Source organism: Podarcis tiliguerta, assembly GCF_965153285.1.
Source record: "Podarcis tiliguerta genome assembly, chromosome: 2".
NCBI lineage: Eukaryota > Metazoa > Chordata > Lepidosauria > Squamata > Lacertidae > Podarcis > Podarcis tiliguerta.
In genome coordinates, this window is record NC_139535.1 from 66245242 (window position 1) to 66261995 (window position 16754).

General features: G+C 41.9%; 1 protein-coding gene across 2 annotated transcripts; it reads left to right on the forward strand.

Annotated features, from left to right (window-relative positions):
• Positions 1-1808: 1808 nt before the first annotated feature.
• On the forward strand, positions 1809-16754 carry PPP2CA (protein phosphatase 2 catalytic subunit alpha). 2 transcript variants are annotated; one of them, XM_083428946.1, is made up of 8 exons: positions 2136-2283; positions 5461-5590; positions 12070-12279; positions 12848-13021; positions 13199-13288; positions 13903-14064; positions 14846-14964; positions 16019-16754. In XM_083428946.1, exons 3-8 carry the CDS (start codon positions 12163-12165, stop codon positions 16089-16091), a joined length of 735 nt encoding a protein of 244 aa, XP_083285072.1. In that variant the 5' UTR covers positions 2136-2283; positions 5461-5590; positions 12070-12162; the 3' UTR covers positions 16092-16754. The 2 variants fall into 2 exon arrangements, with proteins under 2 accessions (XP_083285071.1, XP_083285072.1); XM_083428945.1 differs by lacking the exon at positions 5461-5590 and having other exon boundaries at positions 1809-2283.

Genomic DNA, 16754 nt, shown 5'->3' on the forward strand with positions numbered 1-16754 from the left:
GGTTGGACTACATGACCCTCTAGGTCCCTCCCAACACTAAAATTCTATGACAACTGGAATTTTGGGTTTGAGTGTGATCTGCACAAAGCTGTGCACAAGAATTTTCTAAACACTTCACCTACATGTTAAAAAGATTATGGGGGAGAATATATAAGAATCCCATTAGTTTAGGAGTAATATAGGCATTTTAATTGTCTAGAGACTTTTCACAGTAACAATTTTAGCACTTGCAGTTATCATGGGAAGGTGCTATTCACATACAGTACAAGAGCATTTTGGTTTAATTTCCTTTTGTCTTTAACACCCTGAATCCAAGGGTCTTGCCTCATAACATAAGCCAAGGATTCTAGGGTGAAAATTCAAATAAATAGAGAGGCAAAAGTCAATCATAGGGCTGTTCACGTGTTATACTGAACACTGGTACAAACTGTCTCTATACACATACACTCTATACACTATACAAGTGTTTGTGTGACCAAGTATACTGGTTCATTTGTACTGCTCAGCCATTGCATTCCAAGGTGGATAAACTCATAGTTATCAAACATTACACATAATCTACTACTTTTTATATACACAGGTGCATGGATTGTACACTTGTTGAATGTAACATGCGAACACCCCCCCAACATTGTGCCATAAAGTAAAACCAATGGCGTGGTAAGCAATAGCCATTGGTGATTATGCAACAAGTTGGATTTCTGGAGGAAGCATTTTTGCTATAGCAAATTCTGCAAGAATGTACAGCAGGTAAAACAGGTCTTTCAAGCTTCTAAGGAAGGGACTAGTATTGATAGGAAATAATGCTTCTCAACAACTGCAATTATATCAAGAAAAGTTCTCTTTTGGCTTGATATTTAACAAACACCACCTGATATTCATAGAGCAGTCAGTGCTTGTGCGGAGTCTCATATCTAGGGCCTTAGATTTACATTTACATCAACATTGTTCAGACAAACAGATTTTACAGTCTGATGTTTCCAACGGAATCTTGCTTGACTTTTGAAGAACGAAAACTGCTGTGTTAAAAGAGCTGGAAAACCAACAGGATACGAGTTGTTTTTTACCCAAGAACTTTCCAACAGTAAGAGCTGTTTGACAGTGCAACAGACTCCCTCGGATGGTGGTGGACTCTCCTTTGTTGGAGATTTGTAAGCAGAGCTTGGATGGTCATCTGTCATGGATGCTTTAGCTGAGATGCCTGCATTGCAGGGGATTGGACCAGACGACCCTCGGAGTCTCTTTCAACTCTGCAATTCTATGAATGCAAGGAAGAGAACGGAGTCCCTGACTGCCCTTAGTGAGGGCGGTGCGTGTCTGCTCCTAGACACCACCACCAATCCCTGGCCGCCCTGCCCACAATATGAGAAGAGGAAGTCACTAGGCAGCAGCAGTACATAGGGGGTGCGCCAAACTTGCTAAGAAGTTGTCTTCTTAGCAACCCCCCATGGAGCCAGCGCTCGGCAAAAATAAAAAACAACCCCTGCGTTTCTATGGTGACCCTATGGATTTAAATTTTTAGCGGTCTCTCCTCTCCTCCCCAAATCACCCTTCTTGTCAAATGAACTCGCCCCGCCCGCCCCATAATCCCACTATGCCCCCGCCCCGAGGAACGTGCAATAGGCGAGGATAAGCACCGACGCCTGGCGCTTCTGCGCCTGCTCCCAGCGGCGCGCGCAGGTTCCTTAAGGCGGCCCCACCCTCCCTCGCTATTACAACCACCCGTAGAGAGGCCCCCTGACGCATGCGCAACTCCTCTTCTGGAGCAGGCGCGAGGCTCTTCCCTTTTGCCGATTCCGAGGAGGAGGAGGAGGAGGAGGAGGGTGGGAACCGTGGCCGGGTGACGTCAAGGCGCGGCAGCCATTACACGGAGGGGAGAGAACCAGCGAGCTTCCGAGTAGCCTCCGCCGCCTCCGCCACATTGCTGCTGCTGCTCTCGCCGCCTCTGAGGGACGGATCCGGCCCTTCCTGCCTTTCTCTCTCCTTCCCTGCCCCTCCGCTCGTAGTTTCTTTCCCGGCGAGAGGCAGTGCAGTCTCTGTGCGGAGGGGGAGGAGGAGGAGGACGGCGGCGGGGGCTGGGCTGGGGCGGCGGGTGCCGGCGAGAGGCAGAAGAAGGGAGGAAGGGAGGAGGAGGAAGCGGGGGAAAGAGCGGCGGCGGCGGCGGCTGGGCGAGCAGCGAGGATGGAGGAGAAGGTCTTCACCAAGGAGCTCGACCAGTGGGTAGAGCAGCTGAACGAGTGCAAGCAGCTCTCCGAGGGCCAGGTGAAGAGCCTCTGCGAGAAGGTGGGTAGCGAGGGGCGCCTCCGAGGGAGATGGGGGGAGGGGACCGTGCCGGGGGCGGCGGCAGAAGGGACGAGCGGAGGCGGGAAACCGAGGCCGCTGCTTGGAAAGGGAGGGAGGCCCTTGGGGTGCCGGGGAACGTTCACCCGGGAAGGGTGCTCAGGTGGAGGGAGGGAGGGAGCGAGGAGAGCGCGGGTGGGGGGTCCTTCCTCGGAGGGAGAGAGGCGAGGGAGGAAGGTCTGCTTAGGCGACCTTTGGGGTGAGGAGCGAGATGGGGGGCAGGAGAGCCCCCCCATCCCAGCGCAGGGGTTCCGCAATTGGCGCAAGAGGCACCGTCGCGGTGGAAGGGCCGGAAAGGCCGAAGACGGATGGGGATTGTGGGGAGGGGGGAGCCCCAGCCCCACGGTGGATGAATAGCAGCTTCTGCCTCGAGCTGCTGCTAGTCGTGGGGACTCCGCTGAAGGGGGCAGGAAGGGCGGGTAGCGAGCGGGGTGTGTCCCTCGGGCAGGTGCAGTCTTTGGGGGGAAAGGCCGCCGCCAGCGCTGCCTCCCCTCTCCAGCCTCCCACCCCCCTCCCGATCTGGAAGGGGGTATTTTGCCCCATGACCGGACGAGAGGATCGGTCCCCCCCCCTGGCAGCCCTGCGCCCCCTGTCGCATCGACCGCTTCTCTATCTACTGTAGTTCCTCCACTCCTCCTTTTTTCCGCTGACTCTTAAAATGGCGCCTTTCGCTGAAAATACACAGTGCATTACTGTGCTGATAGAAACCCCCTTGTGCTTCTTAGCGGGCAAAGCCTTGTCTTTCTGTGGGGGGCGGCAGCAAGATCCTGGCGAAAAGAAAATCTTGACAAGACGTCAATGTACTTTGCACTGGCACACTTTTTTGTTTGGGTCGCTTACCACCAAGCCTTGTTCTGTTGCTTTGCGTTAGGGAAGGGACGATCTGATCACTTGAACACTATCTGGGTGGTTAAGCATGAATGGGTAGCAGTTGGGAATAGTTAATAAGGAGAGAAGGAGAGAATAAGGGGGATAAAAGTGGCAAAGTATCCAATCTTTGTGTAGGGTTGTTTTGTATTGTTGCATGCAGTAATTGAATAATTATTGTCAAATTATTTCACCTTAGTACTTAAAAAAATCAATGCTATATTTATCTTAATTCCATGGACATAATGAATTTTTTTATGGGGAAGGGATTGACAAACTTGCCTCAATGTAAGTATGCCAAATACTAAATGACATCACATTAACCTGGCATGTTAAGATATGAAGGTTTGAATTTCCTAATATATTTCAGGTAAATTTTATTATTGGAAGTTTACATAATCAGGGTAGTTACTAGTACATTGGACTGACAAGTTTGCATTGGAATTCTTAGAATTTATTTCTGCTTACTGTATTTTCTTGTGTGGCAGTTCGTCTGAGCACACTTAGTTGCAGGTTTCATTGGCATCTGTGTAAGGTACTTTTAAATGCCTCTGCTTGGGGTTGAGGTGTAAAACTGCTTGTACTGTAAAAGTATTGCTAATTAGCAACATGTTGAGCATGAGCCGTGTTGGCCGAGTTAACTATTGGGGTTCTTGTTTCTGTACAACTTAGCTGCTGTGGTAGCATATTATAGTCCCATATGAAGTCGGAATCAAGTCTACAGTATTCCAGTGCTATCTATACAGAAAATAGAATTGTGGGAATTCACTGCTGTTCAGACTGTAATGATTTGGGAAACAGAATATATCATACAGTATGGCCTCATACTAATGTACAAAGACAAAAGTCCTGTGCTACTCTTCCAGTCCCCAGCTTCTGCCTGTTGAATTCAACCTTGTGCTGTCATTTGCTGTTTACAGTGTGAGTCCATTTGTCCTGTGCGAAGTACCCAGAAGAATCAGATGTCCATAGCTTCTGGTGTGTGTATTGTGAAATGCTAGTTTGTGGAGTCACTTATTTCTTCAGTCTGGGAAAATTGGATTTTTTGTAGTCTTAACTGGTTTGGTTTCTAAAATGGCAAGCAAACTCTTCCTCTACATTCCTGGAGCTACCCAGTTTCCTACTGTATGTATATAACCTGGGGCAGTCTGAGGAGAGCAAGCAGTGACACAGAGCTAGACGTGTACTAGACATGGTAACTTGTGGGCGCAAGATGCATTTAATTTGTAGATTGTAAATCCCTTCACTTTTTGCAGCATTTTCTGCTGCTGATGTGGATGTGACTAGGGTTTGAGACAAAGAAGTTCTTGCAACTATACTGTAGTGTATAAACATGTCTTTACTGTGCTGAAATACAAGAAAATTGAAATGCATGGAAGTCTCATAGATGTTCTTCTTTCAAATGACTGGTGCCAATGTGAAAACATAAGTAAAGGTTGAAAGAGTTGTCTTGGCATTTTTAGCTTTTCTTTTTATTATCCCTTGTTATCTGGAGTGCTTCTTAAAGTTAGTATCAAGGGAAGTTTGTTAACTGTGGCACTAGAACCATACTTCAGTTTTTTGTTGTTAACCATATTTCATGGTTGACAAGGCTTCTGGGGCAAAACTAGCTGACAGCTTGTGAAAAGTACAGAAATAAAATCTTTTCCCTCTGGTTTACCCTAGTCTCCCCCTTATAAATAAATCCCAATTTCTCCCAATTATAATTTCTCCCAAACAAATAAGGAATATGCATTGGTGAACCCAAGTGAGAGCACTAATAAAATTTGTGTGTGTCCTCCAGCCACCAATTTCCTCCCTCCAAGCAGAGCATTGCATTCTGTCTTCTGCATCTTTTCCTTTTCCAATTAGCATTTAATATTATCTGATGGCAGGTAGAGCATGCCCAGTGCTCATGGGGCTATTTTTAAGGTTGCCCCTTAATTTTGGGGGGTATTTCTGAAAACCTCTGTGCCTGACTTTTCTGATACCTTCCTCTGTTATCCTGTTTGCGTAAGCCACGTGAGTTTGTTATTAGTGGGGAATGATTTCTCTGTTTAAGTGAAATGTGTATGGCCACACAGCTTCTAAGGAACATAGTTTGGCACTTATCAATTGTCGAAAATTCAGTTGGTCTGGAAGGTAGGCTTCTCAATAAACAGGTTTGTTTGGTGGAAAGCAAACATTTAGGGAGAAGTGCTTTATTATGATCATTTAGAAATACATTTCTTATTGATAGGTAAGAGTGTGCTTGAAACATTTTTTATTCTGCAGAGAGAAGAAAAGATCACTTTCAGTATAATCAGCATATATTGCTGTCAAGGCAAAGAATAACAGATGGGTGTAGGAGGAATCACCTTTAGTGTAAAGAACAGTCAGAAATCTAAGGCAAAGTGCTTAAGAGGTGAGTCTAGATAAGTAACTGGGGTGTTTTGAGGTAATGAGATTAAATTTGCCTTGTTATCTGGTTTTGCCTGTTGGACTCTTAAAGAAATGACAGCAGGGAATATCACCCACTGACACAGATATTGGAAATATACAAAAATACTTCTTCTACATGCTGCTCCTTCCTATTTGATAGGTTGATAGCAAGAGAAACCAACCTGCCTTCCCCAATTGGGCTTCTTGCTTTTCACCTATCTCCAAAGCTGTAGCTGTTCCTAATTGCCTTTTTAGTTCAAGTACTTTAGTAATAGAAAAGCAATCAAGAACTGGACCTAAAACTCAGAACTAAATTGAATGCTAATAGGAACCTGCTGGAAAGGAGTTTATAATACAGTATTCTCATAAGAATTAATGAAGCTTTTTGACCATTGTTTTAAGCTAGCAAGTTCCACTTCATTTGGTCTGCAGACTATAAACATAAAATACAGTATAGGGTTATCAATGCAACAGTAGCAGAACAACAGCATACATGCACACAAACTATATCTTTTAAGAGAATATAACAAAATTAACAATCAGAAATAGTTAAAAATGCAGATATTTTGAATGCCTCTAATAATTTTGGGCTGGTTTTGATGGCTACAGCAGAGAACCTGGCTCTGTTTTCTGTGATGTTGGGTTGGAGGCTGGCATTAAAGTTGAAAGATTGACTTTATCTGAAAGAGAAAGTATTGGGGAGGTAAATTTGGATCTTGTTATCCTGCATAATTTTTTAGGACACAATTCAACTGATTTACTTTTGCAGGCACAAGCTCTTATCCAGCCTGGCAGAAGATAGGGTAGTGAATAGCCAGTGGTAAAAACTTTATTATTTAACCAGTTTTAGCAACAATCAAAACCTTTTCCTTGTGACTTCATTGTGAGAAGTGCAATAGGCTGCATCCTAAGAACTGTACTTATACGGCTGAAATTCATGTTGACTCATGTTATATTACTCCAAGGTACTATCCTAGTTAACAATCTAGTGGCTAAACTATAGCTTCTGGTCAGTGTTCAGAGGTAGCCCCATGCATAGCACTTTAACAATCTGAGTCCCTCCCCCCAAGCATGGATAACTGTCTAGGGCAGTGGTTTTCAACCAGTGTGCTGTGGCATCCTGGGGTGCCTTGAATGATGGTCAGGGGTGCCACGGGCAACACAGGCCTCTGTCCCTCTTTCCTTCCCTCCCTTCTCTGATGCCCTCTTGCATCTCTGCTTCTCAAAGGCTTGTGGTGGCTATTTGTTGCAGCAGCCCTGGCTACAAGCTCCCTAGGCGAATGGTGCCTCTGGGACTGGCCAGAGGGTGCTTGCTTCCCAGGCCCCTGTGGGGCAGTGTGAGGAGGCACGTCTCTTTGGGGCAGGGTGGGCAGTACACAAGACCAGGAGCAGCAGCAGCAGCTGCTCAGAGGAGGCTCAAGAAGAGGGGAGAGGAGAGGAGGCTGAGAGAACACTCTACCAGGGAGGGTGTTTGGAAAGGGGTGAGGGGCTGCTGGCTCTGGGCTGCTGAGGCTACTGAGCTCCTCAGGGGTGCGAGGAAAGAATGTAGTTGGACAAGGGAGCTGTGGACCCAAAAAGGTTGAAAACCCCTGGTCTAGGCCAATCTAGGATTGGCCACAGCAAGCATATCAGCCTTGGCTTGATAAAAAATGCTGTGTGTCACAAAAGCTACTTGGGCCTCCAATGACAAAGCTGGATCTAGGAGCACTCCAGACAGCAAGCCTGATCCATAATGGGCGTGTAATGATGTCTAGAACTGATTAGACTCTCCTGGGCAGACAAGCTATGTACCCACAGCACCTCTATTTTGTTAGGATTAAGTTTCTATTTATATGCACTCATCTAGCTATCACCATCTTACTGGTTCAACACTTCAGTGCCTCACCTAACAATGATAAGAAGGAGAAGTAGAGTTGGATGTCATTGACATACTGGTGAACCCTTGGATGACTTCTTTCAGCATTTCATGTAAATGTTGAAAAGCATTGGAGATGTGATGGAATCTTGTATAAATTATATGATGGTAAGCAGTTGTCAAAGAGTAGATCAATTACAGCTGTAGAAAAAACATCAAAGATAAAGACAGCTGCCTTGATGGATATGGTACCCAATGCGGTTCAAGAAAATTCTTAAAAGAGAAATAATTTGCTTTTTGTTTTAAAAACGTATGGTCTGAAGATTCATGAGGCCAACAGCTTGCTGAAGCTAAGCAGGCCTAAATCTTCTAGGGTGTACCCAGTGCTAGAAACTGAGATATGAAAGCTAGGAGCTAAATGGCACCTTAAACCTAGGTTATGGACGCAACAACAGAATGTCTAGGCGTGCTTTTTTATAACAAGATTACAAAGCTGATGGATGTGGTTTAGAAAATGTATTTAGGGCCTCTCTGCTCTCTTCCCTCTCCTTTAGTTTTTAGAGAAGTTAACATTAGAAGATGAGACTACTGGAAGTGGCAGAAACAACATTTCTGGAGCTCCCAGGCTTTTAACAAATGTTACAAAAGGATAATTCAACAATCTTGAGAGTTCCATAGTTGGTATGATAGCATAGAGATAGCTTTTGCTTGGTAACCAGTGTGAAATACTGATTTCTATACTCAACCAGGAGAGGTCCCCAAGTAATGTTTGATGTTGGGAAACACTAAAATGCAAGCTAAAGTTCCTAAAAATACTCTGAATTATCAAGCCCTCTGAGAATGAATGTTCTAAACTTCTGTTTAGCAGGAAAGGTATGTTTGACTTTGAAGGAGTGCCTGCCTTCAAGAAGATAAGTTTATTATTTATCTCATCCTGTTTGTGAGTTATAAGGGTTTGAAATTTCCAAAATGACAATTTTGGCCTTGCTGGACTACACATAAACCTTAAAAGCTCAGTCCAGAATTGAGATACATCAAAACCAAAAACATCAATCTTTTCAGAACTTCATGGGCTTTAATACAATATATCACATGATGGACTTACTTTAAAATTTCAATTACAAAATTGAAAATTTTAAAAAGTGAATAAAAAATGATTTAAAATTCCAAAAAATTGTATTGGCTATTTAATATTTCTAAGAGCTACCTGCAAAATTTCATCTTGGGATCTCAGTGGGATCACATAAAACAATATTGTACATTCACCTCTGCCTCTCTTAGCTGTTGGAAAAGATTTGAGACCTTCATGCAGCATTTAAAATTAATTATCGTATATTAAATGTAAATACCCTTTTAGCACGTTTAATTGGATCTCAGTTGATTTAGGCCAGAACAAGATTTTCTAGAAAAAATTCAATTCAGAATATTCTGGAAAACTCATCACTGAGTGGATTTGTCTAATGAGGTAGAGGCATTGTTACTGCATGAAGCCTGGAATTTGAATAGTCAGGACTGGAGGAATCCCAGTCCATTATGGCAAGGGAATATCTGCTGCTTGAGCACTTCTTTCTTTGTCCCAACATTGTTCTTTTGGCCCAGGTCTAACAGGAGGTTATAAAAATTATTGCGGTTTCAACCTTTTGTGACACCATCACCAGCAGTGGCACAGAAGTTGTAGGCTATTCCCTTCAAAAAAAATTGAGCCTGATATGTGCCATGATGGTTGTGGTATAGGGAGGTTTGGTGGTGGCACTTGTACAACTGGGAGAAAATAAATAGTAGTGATTCTCTGGTTGATGAGCCTGAGTTTGCTTTGGAGCTTAGTGTGTCATCTAGTACCTTTGAGTACTGCTACTCATTCTGCCTTTTGATCCAAAGCAATACAATGTTTAGAGAGAGAAGCCAAGTAAACCTTGAGCTCTGAATGTGTATTTCATTGATGGAGTTTCTTTTAACAAGGTGCTGGAACGCATGTCAGCCTGAACAACTCTTACATTACAATTTTCTGGATAGCTTCTGGGCAGATAAATCATTTATGATATTTACTGCATACCCATTTTCACATGGTAAAAATGCTACAAGAAAGCAATACTTTTAGTGCCACTTCTTTTTTCAAAGTGGGAATATAGCACTAGGAACATAGGGAGCTTCCTTTTATACTGAATCAGGCTGTTGGTTCATGTAGTGCAGCATTAAAGGTAAAGGGACACCTGACTGTTAGGTCCAGTCACAGACGACTCTGGGGTTGCGGTGCTCATCTCGCTTTGCTGGCCGAGGGAGCCGGTGTACAGCTTCTGGGTCATGTGGCCAGCATGACTAAGCTGCTTCTGGCGAACCAGAGCAGCACACGGAAACACTGTTTACCTTCCCGCCGGAGCAGTACCTATTTATCTACTTGCACTTTGATGTGCTTTCAAACTGCTGGGTTGGCAGGAGCAGGGACTGAGCAACGGGAGCTCACCCCATTGCGGGGATTTGAACCGCAGACCTTCTGATCGGCAAGTCCTAGGCTCTGTGGTTTAACCCACAGCGCCACCCGCGTCCCATTGTCTGACAGTAATTATACACATGGGATTGAGCTCATCAGAAAAAGAAACTGGAAAACTGGATAATCTTAAGTAAAAAACTAGGTAATATGAATTAAGTAATTAGATAGAACACTAGTGTTTATCTGCTGATGTATAAAAGAACAAGTACCAAAGAGCATTAGTTTGTCAACAAGTATTTTCAGTACAGTACAGTGGTACCTCGGGTTACATACGCTTCAGGTTACAGACGCTTCAGGTTACAGATTCCACTAACCCAGAAATAGTACCTCGGGTTAAGAACTTTGCTTCAGGATGGGAACAGAAATCGTGCAGCGGCTGCAGCGGGAGACCCCATTATAGCTAAAGGTTAAGAACAGTTTCAGGTTAAGAACAGACCTCCAGAACTTAACCCGAGGTTCCACTGTATAGGATTGTGGTAAGGTGTTTAATCATATTGTATTATTGGGTAGTCTGTTAGGGTCCTGGCTTCTATCAAAGTATGACTAATTAGGATCATTGAGGATGTTGTAACCTTTTGTGGTCAAATTAAGGCTTTTCTGCAACTTGAGGCCCAGAAAGTTAGGGTTCCCAGAAGATTGCTGCTTCACCTAACCCAGCAATTTATTCTGGGTAAAGTGCATGCTTGGAGCTCCCCCATCTGGAATTGTTTCCTCATTTATTTCATTGGAGATTGCTGTCCTAAAAATAATTCCCTTATACAGTTCATGGAACATAAGATCTGGTTGCAAGTTTATTCCTAGGTACACTGGCTGCATTGGTTTTTTAAAGAATTGGATGAACCCTTGTTAATGGAGTTTCCTTCATGAAATCTTGTATCTTCTTAAAAGAAAAAAATCTATGTCAGCTATGATTTCATGATTTTAAAGTACAGTGGTACCTTGGGTTACAAACACTTTGGGTTACAAACACTTCGGCTTACAAACTCTGCTAACCCGGAAGTAGTACCTCGGGTTGAGAACTTTGCGCCAGGATGGGAATGTAAATCGCATGCTGGCAGTGGGAGGCCCCATTAGCAAAAGCACGCTTCTAGTTAAGAACGGTTTTGGGTTAAGAATGGACCTCCGGAACAAATTAAGTTCGTAACACGAGGTACCACTGTATTGCTTATATTGTGCTGCAGTAGTGTGGCTGACCAGGGTTTCTATTGTGGTGATCTAAGCACAAGATAGAAACAACCATACAAATGAGCCAGCTGCAAGTGGAACTCTTCTTTGCATGCAGAGGTGTTTTCTTTGTGGATTTGGTTAAGAGAAACACATTTCATTGCATTTTAGCACACTGATGAATATCTAAGATGGGGACTACCACCCATAAAATTAACACTTACTGTTTTAGACTATGCATCAAAAATCACTGGTGCTTGCCAACACCACCCACCCACCCACATACACACCACACCCACATATCCTAGGCATGGATCCTTGTGGATCCATCTTTGATATGTACGTAGTATGACAGCAAAACCACTTACAAATCATATAATACTTCACTGTACAGAGGCATTGAAGTTTTGAGGGGGTCCTTTAAAATTAAGAATTCACAAGGGTCTGTATTGTGCCATGGAAGGTCTGGAAAGCACCAGCTCCATTAAAAGAAATGGTTTAGCCAATGGAAACAGGATCTGTGATTTGGTGGTGAACATTTTTTTTTGGGGGGGGAAGGCAATTTCAAGAGGATCTGTTGCTAGATCCAACTTGTCTGTGTATTCTGTCTGGCACTCATTTTCTCTTTTATGTGACCCCCTGACTGCTCCATTTTCTCCTCTCTTGCAATCTCTGTTATGTCCCCTTCTTCTACTCCACTTTCTGCTCCACTTTCTATTAAACTGCCTGTCTGAGCCATGCGTTCCTGACACCTGGGGACCCAGATCTAAGAATTTCATTCCTGAAGTTGGGTCACTTAATTCAGGAGAACTTGCTTCCAGGAATGTGTGTCTCAAATGTATTACCTGGCACTTATATTTGTAACTAAAGAAAGGTGAGCAGGTGGAATGCTTTAAAATAAATGAACAAGTATTATCTCTGCAAATTCATGTAAAGCTGTTGTTTTCTGCTGCAGGCTAAAGAAATCTTGACAAAAGAATCAAACGTGCAAGAAGTACGGTGTCCAGTCACAGTTTGTGGAGATGTCCATGGACAATTTCATGATCTCATGGAACTTTTCAGAATTGGAGGAAAATCACCAGACACAAATTACTTATTTATGGGGGATTATGTTGACAGGGGATATTACTCTGTTGAAACCGTAACACTTCTGGTAGCTCTCAAGGTAATATTTTAAAATGAATGTTGCTATTGAAATATATAATGCCTGTATAGTCTGAATTGCTGTAAGACTTACAGTACTAATGAACATTATAATGACTGAGTCATTGGGGTTGGAGGTTCTACACTAATGAAAAAATGATGTTGGAGGCAACACAATTGTATTGCCCAAAGAGACTACATACTAAATGGGTTGCTTTAGAGATCTGTTCAAACTTCCAGTGTTTTGGGGTCTGTATCTCCATCAGAAATGGATAGAGAAGTTCATTCCAGACCTGAAAAAGAATCTATCTCCAAGTTTAACTTTGGGATTTATCCTGCAAAAATATACTATACCACAGAAAATATACCACAAAATTAAATATGTTGTATTAAAATATGATGTCTGTATTAAGATGTTTTTGAGTGGCTGGGGCAACCTATTTGGATGGGCAGGGTACAAATATGATAATGATGATGATCATGATGATGATTATTATTAATATCTCCATAAGTTAAGGCTTACTTCTGCCCATAGAAATGCTGGAGAAGTACATACTTGGTTTAGTCACAGTAGCTGTCTTGTTTTATAGGTCCGTTATCGTGAACGCATCACTATTCTTCGAGGGAACCATGAAAGCAGACAGATCACACAAGTATATGGCTTCTATGATGAATGTTTAAGGAAATATGGAAATGCAAATGTCTGGAAATACTTCACAGACCTTTTTGACTATCTTCCTCTAACTGCCTTGGTGGACGGACAGGTATGCTGAAAATACTGATGTGTTCCTAATATTAGCAGAGAAGGAAGGCGGAGTAGAAGATCTGTTACCTTTTTATCAGATTTTCTTCCTAGAGAAACTATCTGTAACTTTGAAAAACACTTGTAGCTATAGTATTTGGATCTAATTCATGTCCCAACAAATGAATTTATCTTTCAGATTTTCTGTCTACATGGAGGTCTTTCCCCATCTATAGATACACTGGATCACATCAGAGCACTTGATCGTCTGCAAGAAGTTCCACATGAGGTAACTATAATTTGTGTTACAATTTCTGTGCTGTGTTAGTGTGTGAAATCATACTAATGCCCAATTCCTCTTCTGTGTTATAAGGCAGTCTGTAGTTAAAGTAAACCTTATTTTTCCACATGACCTCTAACTCCAAAAAGGTTTGCACTGCTTGTCCCGTTCCCTTATCCAAACAATAAAACTACAAACAGCACTTAAATGTTAGTTAAAAGGTGGAAATTTGTTCGCTAATTACAAATGACACCTCTCCAAGTAGCTTGTTCTTCAACTTAAGAGAAGGCAGAGTAGGGGTCCACATAACTTTTAAAAGCTGGGTGGACCATCTTTTGCACTGAATAATATCTGCATCACCAATTCTGTGTTCAGATGCTGCAGAGTATAATCTTGTTTTTGCCTAGCACTGATGTCAGTTTGGGAACATAGTGTTGAGCATGCTTCTTTCCCCCACAGAGCTTAGTGCTGGTGGTTTGGGGAACAAATAAATTGGTTCAAAGTACCATGTTAATGTAGTCATTCAGCTACTGTTCAAACATTTTTTCTCAAAAATTTGGTACTGTATTAGCCCTCTCCAGGTTTTTTTCTTGGCTATGTAATGATGCTGAAATGTTTCCTAGGGTCCAATGTGTGATTTGCTGTGGTCAGACCCAGATGATCGTGGCGGTTGGGGCATTTCTCCTCGAGGTGCTGGTTATACTTTTGGACAAGATATTTCAGAAACCTTCAACCATGCTAATGGCCTTACACTGGTCTCAAGAGCTCATCAGTTGGTAATGGAGGTAAGCCCCAGACTTTTTATGTTGTTTCCTTTCTTGAGGTGAAAATCTCCCTGCATAACCAGATAGCTTTGGCATACAAATAAAGGCATGTTAAGCCTGTGGTGGCAAAGTAACTTGTATATCTCATCCTTTTGTTAAAAAATGAGCTTGCAGGATAGACTTGAAGGCATAAATATTGCAGTGAAAATGGCTTGTGAATCTGTTATTCCACTGTAGGTGACTCCTGTCACCTAGACCTGTATTTTACTGTGTCATTCCATGACAAATTACTGCAGTACAAATATTTAAACTCTAGGATTTTATATACTAAATATTTTTCAGGGGGCAGTGTGGGGTAAGACGTTCTGCCATCTACTGAATGACCTCTTTTATTTCTTCATATTCAACCCTAAGGGCTTTCTATCTCTACAGACATTGATCAATTTCATTAGGAAGAAGCCGTTGTTGACTGGTATTGCTGGTTTATTGTATGTAGAAGCTTCCAGGTTTAATTCCTGTTAACTCTAGTTAAAAAGGTATTTGATAGAATTATTGGGAAAGCCTGAGATCCCGGAGAGCAGCTACTTCAAAGCAGATAACAATGGGTTAGATCAATTTATATGATTTTGTATACGAAGTTCCTATGTTGTCAGTTCTTACATGAGTGGTTTAAAGTGGTAATTTAGAGTAATAAATTGTTTATCTTACTCTGATGCTCTGTCCACTATAGGTTACTACCCTCCCCGTAGAGAGACATGTTAACAATGATGTGCATCTGTGTGCTTTTTTCCCCCCTCCTCAGGGTTACAATTGGTGTCATGATCGGAATGTAGTAACCATTTTCAGTGCTCCAAATTATTGCTACCGGTGTGGTAACCAAGCTGCAATCATGGAACTTGATGATACTCTAAAATATTCATTGTAAGTGCTTAAAGATTTTTCCTATGAGAACTAACAAAACATGTCATTTATAATTCTAGTTAGAATGCTGTTCATAAATTGCCTTATCTGGCTGTTTAAAGATGAGTAAAGTTGACAAATCTTGCCTGATTGTGGAAAAATGTGGGTGGTTGTGGAATACTGTGTGTGGGCTTTTTTGGTTATTGCTTTACTATATAACTGAAACTGCTAATTTGTAGTAATAATTTATAATAATAATTTATTTATACCCTGCCCATCTGGCTGGGTTTCCCCAGCCACTCTGGGTGACTCCCAGCAGATTAAAAACAGAACAAAACATCAGATATTAAAAACTTCCCTAAACAGGCTTCTGATAGAGTATAAAACTAACCTTATGGGTAACAAATTGTAATAATACTGGGCACCTGATGCTGCTGCTGCTTCTTCTTCTTATATTTTTTATTATTCTCTAATTTATCCTTAAGATGCAGCAAGACTTTATTTTGAGCAAAGGATCTATATGCTTATCACTGTCCTTAGCCCATAAGACAGTAGGGTGGGCTGCATATATTTTTAATTGAACTCCTAGATGAATGGCAGGCTCTTCCTCTACAAATTCATCTTTCTGCAGTCTATATCAAGGTTTAGCTCTGGAAATTACAATGCTTCTGAAGTTTGTCTATTAAATTTATATCTTGCTGTTCCTCTCAAAGGAGCACAGTTAAATATTATATTCAAGTGCTATGTCAGTTTTACACTGATCCTCCATTTGTTGATCTAAAGGAAGAGCTTGGTAGAATATAACTGCAAGTTAATACTGACTGATATTACATGCATTCTAGAGATGGCTGATGTCTTCTACAAGTGTAAAGAAAAAACAGCCACAATCTTGATCGCAGAATGAATTGGAATAATGTAGAGAATTTAAAAGCTATGGCTGATATCTAATGTTATCCCTGAGTAGTCAAACAGAATTCTTTGGATGTAAGTCTACTGATTTCAGTGGGTCTGCTGTGTTTCAGCTGGATATCACAAACCACATAAATACTGATTAAAAGTGTTGGGTTTTTTTCAGTTTGCAGTTTGATCCAGCGCCACGCAGAGGTGAACCACATGTTACTCGTCGCACCCCAGACTACTTCCTGTAACGAGATTTTACACTTGTACAGTATTGCCATGAACCATGTGTTGACCTAAAGGATATGGGAAGAGCAACAGTAACTCCAAAATGTCAGAAAACATTTAACATTGAAACCTGTTTTCACATGGACCAAAAGATGTGCCATATTGAAATACAAAGCCTCTTGTCTGTCAGCGACTGTGACCACTTTAGAATGAACCAGTTCATTGCATGCTGAAGCAACACTGTTGGTCAAGAATCCAGTTTCTGGCATAGCTCTACTTGTAGTTACTTTTGCTTTCTCTGGGAGACTGCAAATATTAAGATGTAGACATTTAACACCTTGTGAAAACAATTAACTTTCCATTTAGCTATAGCTTTCCAGCATGACTGTAGATAAGGATAGCAAACTATCATTGAAGCTTAATGAACATTTTAAATAAGTACCAAGACCGATTTTCTTATTTGTGTTCTGATTTTTTTTCCAGGGAAAACTGTTTAATTTAATTGTATGGTTGTTTTGTCTGCACTTGGTTCCCCCACATTCTTCCCTCACACTTCCCTCTATATAATGTCCCGTGTACTTGTCCATCATAGTGAGTTATTTTGAACAGAACAGGTTTTTTTCTGTAAGATGTTGCTGCAGAAGAGTGTTGCAGCATTTTTTCATAATAAACTTGTGAACTAATAA